This window comes from Colossoma macropomum, unplaced genomic scaffold (genome assembly GCF_904425465.1).
Source record: "Colossoma macropomum unplaced genomic scaffold, Colossoma_macropomum, whole genome shotgun sequence".
NCBI lineage: Eukaryota > Metazoa > Chordata > Actinopteri > Characiformes > Serrasalmidae > Colossoma > Colossoma macropomum.
The window spans coordinates 1,507,501-1,517,991 of record NW_023494785.1 but is presented as its reverse complement, the minus strand read 5'-3'; the positions used below and the strand labels follow the sequence as shown (position 1 = coordinate 1,517,991).

General features: G+C 37.9%; 1 protein-coding gene across 2 annotated transcripts in view; it reads right to left on the bottom strand.

Moving 5' to 3' along the window:
• Positions 1 to 3,633: 3,633 nt before the first annotated feature.
• Positions 3,634 to 10,491, bottom strand: part of LOC118815105 (class I histocompatibility antigen, F10 alpha chain-like) — a 43,855-nt gene continuing 36,997 nt past the window's right edge. Inside the window, exons 1-6 of one of the 2 annotated variants that reach the window (XM_036581046.1) lie at positions 10,098 to 10,218; positions 7,867 to 8,142; positions 7,452 to 7,739; positions 6,867 to 7,154; positions 5,541 to 5,684; positions 3,634 to 3,665 (exon numbers count right to left, since the gene is read on the bottom strand). In XM_036581046.1, the coding sequence (XP_036436939.1) occupies positions 3,649 to 3,665; positions 5,541 to 5,684; positions 6,867 to 7,154; positions 7,452 to 7,739; positions 7,867 to 8,142; positions 10,098 to 10,158 (1,074 nt within the window). In that variant the 5' untranslated portion in view covers positions 10,159 to 10,218 and the 3' untranslated portion in view covers positions 3,634 to 3,648. Of the gene's footprint in view, positions 3,666 to 5,540; positions 5,685 to 6,866; positions 7,155 to 7,451; positions 7,740 to 7,866; positions 8,143 to 10,097; positions 10,219 to 10,491 lie in introns of those variants that run through there. The other variant, XM_036581040.1, reaches the window with a different exon arrangement.

The following is a 10,491-nucleotide window of genomic DNA, read 5'->3' as shown; positions in this document are numbered from 1 at the left end:
CAAGGAATCACATGGCAGTGTGAATATAATTACATGTGATGTGAATGTGATCACGTGCCATAATGTGAAAATAGTAAAATATCAGTAGATAATAAAAAAGTACTGTGGTTTAAGGCTGAGCCCGAGCTGCACTTCGTCGAGAACTATCGGGGCTATGGCTCTGATATTAGCTTAGCAGCAGTTTAGTCTCTTTAGTTTTTATCTCCCAACAACATCTTTATTGATTTTAACAACTTAGCATATACATATACATACACATACCAAGCATATTTATATCCATATGCAAACGCACAGAATTACACGGCACATGAACAAAATCCCAGTAAAATAACTAACCCCCCCTCCAAAAAATCTCATTAGTACGGTACAAATGACAAATTTGGACACTGCAGAGTTATTTGCATATTCCCAGACACTTCCATCATATGGACTAAATCTGTCCTCTCAGAAAACATTTGAAAGGATCCCACATATGGAGAAAGAGTGATTGATTACCCCTGATAGAACTGGTCATTTTTCCTTATCATAGATAATTCATAAATCCATTTACCCACACTCAGCCTGTCAGTCCTTTTCCATGACAGAGCAATAACTCTTTTAGCAAATAAAACACTTATTTCTAAAAATCTGTTCTCTCCATCTAATGTTATGACCAGCTGTATATAAGGCTAGTATGAAAAGCTTTGGGTCTAGAGCTATTTGTATGGATAATATGTCCCAGATACTCTCTCTCACGTCTTCCCAGAGCTTTTTATTTGAGTTATATATATACGTCTATAGCTGACATACTGTATTTATTCCATACTGTATTTATTAGGCTTTTCTGGGGTTATATATGTTAACTGCAGTTGTAACCTACATTTTAACAATTTTGATTATGTGTTACGTTTCAGCTGTGCACATATCATCAGTTGCTTAGTAACAAGCAAGACAGTTGTTTCCTAAATTAATACCATATTTGCTTCTTTAATACGAATTTGAGAAAAATCTTATACATCAATAAATGCAAGATTGCAAAAATGCAATGAAGATAATATAAGATATTCCTTTAGTCCCACACTGGGGAAATTCACAGTGCTACAGCAGCAAAGCGATAGCAAACCTATTTCTAAAGGGAGTACACTGTTTGTGACATAGCATTTAATGTGGGAGTAATGCAGTGTTGGATGCAGCTACCTGAGTGTGTTGTGCTGGTACGAGTGGATCAGACACAGCAGTGCTGCTGGAGTTTTTAAACACCTCAGTGTCACTGCTGGACTGAGAATAGTCCACTAACCAAAAATATCCAGCCAACAGCGTCCTGTGGGCAGCGTCCTGTGACCACTGATGAAGGACTAGAGGATGACCAACACAAACTGTGCAGCAGCAGATGAGCTATCGTCTCTGACTTTACATCTACAAGGTGGACTGACAAGGTAGGAGTGTCTAATAGAGTGGACAGTGAGTGGACACAGTGTTTAAAAACAGAATAGGATAGGACAGAATAAAATAGATAAAATAAAACAGCACAGAATAGAATAGAACAGAATAGAATGGGACAGAATATAATAAAAACAGATCAGAATAGAATCGAATACAATAGAATAGAATAGAATAGAATAGAATAGAATAGAGTAGAATAGAATAAAATAGAACAGAATACAACAAAACAGAACAGTGCAACCAAAATTGGAAAATGTTCTAACATCCACAGTTTACAAGCAATCAAAAAATTGAATCATTAAAACATTAAAAAGCATTCAGTGCTAATTAATCAACCAATCAATCAATCAAATCTTTATTTTGACTTTATTTTAGAACTGCATTGTCCCTCATTTACAATGTAGCCGAGCAATTTAAACAGGGTTTGAAAAAAAGTTAAGATGAAGTTTATCAACCAAACCACATCAAAATCAGCAAGAAGATTTCTATAGAATTAAAAGTATCAGATAACAAGCAAGCATAAATAGCAACACAATACATAAAGAAAACACTTTACAAGTAAATAAAAGAACCAATGAAGAGAACAAGAAAACTAAAAATCTTATTAATTAAATAAAATTATTCACTAGAATAGAACGGTAAATGAAATGATAACAAACAACAAAAACAGTTACAATTAAACAGTGAGATAAAATGAAGAATAATAAAATTCAAATAAGAAGAGAGGAAAAGTTAAACTCAGCTAAAACAGTTACAGTCTGAAGGAGTTGGAGACTAAAGACTAAAATGATTGAGGGACAGCAGCGAGCGAGTTTTAGAGACTCCGGTAGTGAAGTCCAGCTCCCTGATGCTCTGAGATAAAAACAGAGTCTTTTCCCAGTTCAGTAAAAACCCTCAGTACCTGACAGGTGATCCAGTCACCACAGTGGGTCTGATAATTACTGAGATCATAGATGAGATACAAAGCTGCCATATGGTATATGTCAATACGTATAAACACAGAGTAAACTGTATTAAAGGTCCCCCAATAAAGCCATCTAGTCTGGTTCAGCTTGAATCTTTTACTGAGATTATTTTTTCGACTGCTGCTCTAAAAGGTCGTCCAGATGAGAGAGACTCAAATACTTTATGAAGTGGACGGCTAAGATCACTCAGTATAGAGACAGTCTTCCTGTGCAGACTGTGTTCACTGTTTACCATTGTAATCTGCTGATTTAACAGTTCTAGCTACCAGCTTCCTGCACTGTACAGTGGTGTTAAACACTAATGTGTTCTCTACATACACAGTCTCACTGTAAACAGTCCATACTGAACACAGACCATTTAACATTCCTGAGTACTGTTACATTACAGGAAGTCTGCATAACTGCCTTTAAGTGTGTTCTTATGAGCTTAAGAAAAAGAAAAAGATATTTATGAATCAATCAATAAATCTAGTGAGCCTTTGCTAAAAAAAGAAAGAAACAACCATCTGCCTATAAATGCATTCTCATAAACTTATTAAAATTAATATGCCTTACCCAGATATTGCTTTAAAAGGATGCAATCAAGGATGATTAATCCTTTTCTATTTAGAAATGAAAATGTTTCCATCTTTGTTGAGCTTTTGTCTAAAATAAGATCCACTGTACTACACTGGAAGGACTAAATATTCACTTGTTCTTTGATGCTTCTGAGCTTCTAAACTGTATGTATTATTAACAGATGAGTACTGGAATGTAGTTTTTATTATGGAGAATTTCTGTTAAAGCTGCACTATATAAGATTTTTTGTTAAAACTGAAAGCAGTATCATTACTGACTGAGGAGAATAAAATTAGGCTAAAATATGCTGAGCATGACACAAACTGAGTCGCCCTGAGCCTGAAATAATCATTTAAAAGTCAGAGGCATCAGGTTGGGAGTTCTTCACACCACGTCGTAAGTCTTTACATATTCATACATATGATCATATGTCATAATTAACATCATATGCACAGGCTCAAAAAGAAAGCCCTGCTCACTGTTAGGTCTTACATTATCTCAAAATCAACGCAATCATCAGATTCACCTGCTCAGGAAAGGGGTTACACATTTCCAGCAGAGAGGTCTCCACATCCCCAAATCTTACATTTTAACGTAACAGTGATGTAAAAGTACTGACTTCATAAATGAATGGAAAAGAGTCTGTGCTGTGAAAAGTCAGGGTTATAATCCTGGATAATCTGGAGTTCAGTCCCAGTGGAATTCAATTCCTGGAGTTCCCTGTGAAACAGAGATTACATCATCGTTATGTACTATCATAATTCACTTTATTAGAAACACCTTTCCTGTAGATGGTAGCTCATGTGTTGCTGCATAGTTTATAAGCCTGCTGTACCCTGAGCTGCAGAGTCTAACTGTACACCTCAAGGTGGAGCTACAAGGAAGGGGCTTCTAATAAAGTGGCCAGTGAGAGAATAAGAGCATAACTGGTGTTTTAAAAAAAGACATATTAGGTACAAATACACAGTTATAAGATATAATCAATCATTTTATTTTGGTAATTAGCCAAATATGTTGTTAATCTGAAGCAGCTGCAGTTGCATGTGTATGTAACTGTAATCTGCTGTCAGTAAATCCACAGGATCCTTACTGTGAGCAGCAGGTCTGGACTGCTGTGCAAAGAACTCTAAAGATTACTTTGAAATATCCATATTCTCCTATATCTCCTATGCATAACCAAAAAGAAATGTGATGAAACTACCAGTCAAACCTTTGAGCTTGATTGTGTTTTTCATAAGAAGCTATGTTTTAAACTATATAGGCTTCTCTGTAATAGATTAATAGGTGATTTAATAATGTTAAAATGTTTATACAAAGCTATTCCATTTCAGTCTGAAGAGCGGGTCAGTTAAACATCTGAAGATATTTATCAGATGATTTAAAGAATTTATTAAGACACAGTGTGGTGATTTTGAGGAATTCAGCACTATATTTTTATATTTTCAGATAAAAGGTTTCAGTTTGTATGTTTCATCATAGTTTTCTGTAACTCTTCCATGATGTAACACATTGTCAGCTATTTAAAAAGGCTGTTTATTGCAGTAAGTGCTAAATGTACACATTTCTGTCTAATCCTCCTCACCCCTTTCAGTAAGCCTTTTATGGTTTTGCATTTAAACGGTATATTTGTATTTGTACTGCACATGTTTTAACATGCAAACTACTTACAATAATTTGTCCTTCTGAAATACAGACCATCTGTCTGCAAAGCCCTGCTATACAGAGCTCTGTAGGATCTTCCAGAAATCAATTTTCTAGAGTTTTTCAAAAGCCATTTTATTATTTTAGACCACAAATCATAGCTATTTTTCAACTGAACTCTGACTGGGAATAAAATACATACAACAACAACACGTCCAACAGTAAACAAAGCCTTATGCATATTTTATACAGTTATAGTAAACACAGCAGAACAGTAAAAGTTCAGAGGCTGATTCATTTCTCTCTAGCCAATGTGAATATTCATGCAGTCTAACTCCTCTGGCAGCAGATTTAAATGTGTTTGTGGGGTCGTGGTCAAATTCTCAGAATACACTGATGGCGAGACGCTCGGCTCCACAGAGTTAACAAGAAGCGACTGCTGAATTTCTGATCAGAAGCGTTAGCGTGTATATTTTCTCTGGTTTAAGCCTCTCTGAGCTGTTACTGCATTATGTCCCATAGTAAAACTGGTTACTGGAGAAAAGGGCCACAAAAACCAAAGTCTGTAGAGCTGGAGTGTCTCCGTTTCAGTCAATATTCACAGGAATTTCCCTATACAATAAAAACATCAAAAGCCCTCAGACTGTACATGGTTATTTCCTTCTGACTGCCCTTTAAGGGAAAGCACGCTTTAAGATGCTTGGACTTAAGATGTTTATAGAAGAGAACAAACTTCCCTGAATCAGAGGAGCCATCAGGGTTGCTGCCACTGGTTACAGTGGACTGGAATTTATTCCTTCCAAAGATTATTTTTCTCAAATGTCATTTTGCGTCACGTTTTACAGATGGAAGCCTGAGGAGGCATTTTTCTTTGGGTGTAGTACATTGTAGTGTATTTTCAATATTTATTCTTTCTACTTTAACAGAATCTGTACTGATACAGTCTATACTCACCAGTTATCTGCATCTTTTTAAGGACAAAGATGATCCCACCCAGCAAATCCAGCAAGAGCAGAACCACAGTCACTCCTACAGTTATTTTTCTAACTAGTCCTAGTCCTGCATTTAGATCACTCTGGCAGTCACTGCACTTTTTGTCTGTAAACAGAACAGTAACAGAATTTGAAGTTGTCGTAGCATTATGTTCTAACCAGGGGTGGAAAAATATTACAGTTTAATTAAGGTTTCTGTCAGTTTTGTATATATTACAGTGATGTATGCTTATGTATTTAAAATAAATAAATAAATACACATTTTGGAATAATTCGTTGTGGGGCAAAATAGTAAAGAAATCTGTAAAGACATCTGAGTCTCTGTAATTAACCATTTCACACCAAAGTTCTCTGAATTACTCTGGTTACATCACAAACACTGAATATGATATAAGATGAACCCAAGCGCATGTAAAAAATAAATCAGGTTCTTTGGCAAAAATAGAGCGAAATTTCTTTAGTCATTGGTCTCACATGTGTTTACACTGGTGCTTTCATAAAGCGTCAGATGCTGCTGGAGTTTAGTTACTGTTACAGTCACTCATGTTAGCAGTATTAGCTGAGAAGCTGTCAGGCTCTTGTCATGTATAGAAGACCAGCCCGACATCGTCCAGGGCAGCTGTTTGAGTGAGGGGCGCTGTAGGTGGAGAGACCATATGTCTCCAGGCTAGGCTAAAAGCTAATGGATAACCAAAAGAGGTCGGCTCGTCATTCCACTCTCTTGTCCCCTCATTAACTCATTAACTCTTTGCTTTCTGACACTCCATCAATGAACTGGACTACATTACCTCAGACTAAGTTACCTTCACTACACGGGAGGTGAGCGAATTGGTGAATTTTGCACTGTTTATATATATCACTACTGTCAGAAGAGAACCTTGTATCTCCATTTTTTATGTATTTCAGTTTTTGGCATAATGTGAAAATGCCTGCTGCCCTTTACATTGTGTATAGATTTCATGAAGAATGGACAAAAACTATGGACTTAGAAAACTATGATTTAACTACATATATATATATATGGGGCTCCAAAGACCACCCCTGTTCCTGACATAAACCTTAACAATTTACCAATTAACAGAACATTCTTCAGTTAAAGAAAAAACATTTACAACAATATTAGTATTGATTAAAGTGGGGAAATACTTTAAAGCTGTCCTCATCATGTAGTTTTGGGTCTAGTCTCTGCACATCTGCCATTCTGTTAAACTGGGCTTAGATTTACATTGAGAAACTAATTCTAAACTTCAGTAGATCAGAAATACATTAGATACACAGATATAATTACCCCATTTCTTAATTACTGGTTCTTTGAGGGTGATGTGATTCACATAACAGTCATATTCTGCTTCTCTTTCGTCCTCCTGGATCTCCGCACTCTTCCTCAGCTGGTAGGTTCCATCATCATTGGGTCTGACTCCTGAAGATGTTAGTAGATGTTCAGGCAGTGAAGTGTGCAACCTCCTCACACTCACCACCATGTCTTTGGGGTAGAAGCCCGTGGCCAGGCAGGTCAGGGTCAGTCTGCCTGAGTTAGTTGGAGATTTCTTTGCAAAGGCATGAACATCTGGTTTGGCTGAAATGATGGCAAAAAATTCATTTTTTCAAAAAGTTAAAAAAAAAGTCCTTCAGTAGCCTGTTACCATCTGCTACAGAGTTAACCACCACGCTGTAGCAAACAACCTGTAAATGTGAGGAGTGTCATGTGCTTCCTCTGTGGCTCTGTGGCCAAACGTTACTTTATTTAAAGCTACCTCTCACAACAGGGCTGAGGACGGCTGACTCTCATCATGCTCTCAGGAAATAAGTGACTAGTTCACACCAACACTGAAGTTCAGATTTTATAGAAAAATACAAGGACTTTGGGACTCACAATGATTTCTCAGTGATTCTTTTCTGTACTCCATGAATTTGGTGAGCCAGTCCACACATTCTTTCTCCAGGTAACCCTTGGTGTACTGGTTCAGGATGGGCACCTCATCCCATTTCCTTTTGGTTGGCAGAGCTTCTGGAACTGGAGCGATCCACCGCATGTTCTCATCATCAAAAGAGAGGAAATCTGACCCATCGTAGCTGTACTCATCAATGCCTCTCAGAAATCTGACATTTCCATCTGCTTCATCGATCTCACAGCCATGTCTCCACTGAAGAACGTGAAGGTCTGGAATTGAGTTAATGTAACAAGACAGTGAAGATAAACACATTAGCTGCTCAAAACCAGAGGAATCACACAGTGGATGGAAATTTATGATTTTCATTTTAAGAAGAATGAGTGATAACAAACTAACTGGTATTATTTGTGTGTCTCATTCGCTGCATCAGGATGTCCACGTTGACCTTGAACCACTGCTCTTTGCTCTTGCGAGACTGGGTGCCTTTGTCCCAGTAATCTGGCTGCATCTTCTCCTTCATCCAGTCCTGCTTAGGAACCTTAACCTGTTCCTTACTGTTGTAGTAGTCGATCTCCCGGTCATCGAGCAGACCCAGTGCTGTGAACTCATAGATCCCTGGTAGAGCGACATCTTTGGAGAGCGCGGTGTAAATGTAGTACAGAGAGTGTTGATCTGGAGGCAACATGGAAAAAAAGGTGCTAGAAAACATGTTGATAAATGAAACATAATATCTCCCAACATTTTTGTCGACAACACACCTGTAAAATAAAATCAGTCTTAAAGCAACATTAAGTTACAGTTTAACCTTAAATCAATAGCTTCAAAGTAATTTTGATGATACACTGACTTATCAAAGGGAGAATGGTGTCTCTGTCGTTGCCACTCTGGGCCAAATCGCTGCTATAGTACTATGTAACTTTAGAGGAGCAGCACGAGACATCTCACCAGAACTGCATAAGGCTTTACGACACCCGTCACACAACAACTACGGCTCTAGCTAGCTACAAGAAGCTAGCTCTGTATTCCCAACATGGGCATCATAGCAACGCCTGCCAAAAAACAAAGAAGACCTTTTCAGAGGAAGCGAGGAAGAGAAAAAGAGAGAGTGACCGAGCAAGAGATCGGACAAGAGTAAATCTCGGACTGGCTATTACACGTAGGTGAGAGCCAAAAGAGAAAAGGGGATGTAAGACAGTCTAACGACTAATGGGAAAACAATGAAAATCCAAATCAGAGTGTAAGTGGCATCCCTGCCAGTGTTATTTATGGAAGACTGAAAAGACCAGTTCTCACATGATGCTGCTTTAAGTTCACAGATAGTCAGGCTCACATACATCTGCCTAGGCCTTTTAAGGATCCTCCCAGAGTTGTAGACTGAGGGCTCTGATATGTATGATTCATCCAATAACACTGTGAGAACCGTGACTGGAAACCAGGGGAAGTACGATCAGGACGGGGTTTATGATTAGACTCCACACCGACTGTCAGTAGACTTATCCTTTGATGTACAAACCCAATTCCAAAAAAGTTGAGACAGCATGTAAAATGCTGAAAAAAAAATTTAATGATGTAAACTATGTTTGACCTGTTAAATAATAGTAGAAAATAGTAGAAAAACACAACATTTGATGTTTTATCTCATGAAGTTCATTGTTTCTGTAAATATATGCTCATTCCAAATATGAAGCCTTCAACATGTTCCAAAGAAGTTGGGACAGGAGCAGGTTTACCACTGTGTTACATCACCTTCCTTTAACCACATTAAACATCCGGGGGCTGAAGATTCAAACTGATGCTGGTTTGAAAGCAGAATTTTGCCTTAATGTACTTCAGTTTTACTGAAAATACTGTATTTTTGTTCTTTTGTTGATATTTGTCAGGCGTCACATGACAGGAAAATACATTTCATATGGATGAAGGACAAATATCATCTATTAATCAATAAGAATAAGGGGGAACTGTTATTCCTGCTCTGTGCTGTGTCTGCTGACTGTATCTGCGTCTTCCTGGAGTCCTAAATATCTAAAAGCTCTTCATGAACATCAAAGCAGCGTCACAGCCGAGCTCATCATTTAATCAACATTTAATAGGGTCTAATTATTTGCAGTGACCACATTTAAAGAATTTCATCAGTTTTATCCAGTAAACTACAGTCATGTGAGAAAGTTTGTGCACCTCAGTCAAATTCCATGTTGTTGTTGATTTTCTGAGTGTAAATAAGTGAAACACGTCCTCTACAGAGACACACTACTGTACATCTAACACACAGTTACTGTTTATTAACTGAGTTTAACATAGTGGGATAAAAACACAAACTGTGGCCTGTGCAAAAGTTATGGCACAATTTATATTGCATTTTTTCCAACATTTTAAACTCAGCAAATAAACAGAAACTGTGCACTAAAATTTGGAATTAATTATTAAACATTGTCATTTACATAATTTTTGTTTTTTTATCATTAAGTATTAAAATTTTCCATGACATTTTAATACTTAAATTGTTTTAAATTGTTAAACATGGTTTATCCTACAGAGGCGTCAGATCCAGTCCAGACACTGAAGGAAACTAAACTAGCAGTTAATCAGGTTTTGTGCAGAGCAGAAACAGTGGGTCTGAACTGACTCACCTCCGAGAACAGAGACGACCACTCCACTGAGAAAGACCACACAGACTGCCGGAGCCCCCATCACCACCTTTACCACCTAGATCAGTAAAATCACTCTGGATGATCTTCTGCTGAGGAGAGTCGGTTCTCCTGACTCTCCTCTCTCCTACGGTGTCAGTCTGGTCCGCTAGTTTACCGTTACTTTGTTTTTCATTCCGCCCGTATTCGGGAGAACTCCCGCCTCCTGCGCCATGATTGGCTAAGAGCCCCTTCACTCTCCAGCAGTCCGCCAATCAGACCGAGCGCAGGACGGCTGTGCCTGAATACGGGTGGGTAAGAGGGAAACGGCGTAACTATATAAGTACTGTGGTTTAAGGTTGAGCCCGAGCTGAACTATCAGGCTCTGATATTAGCT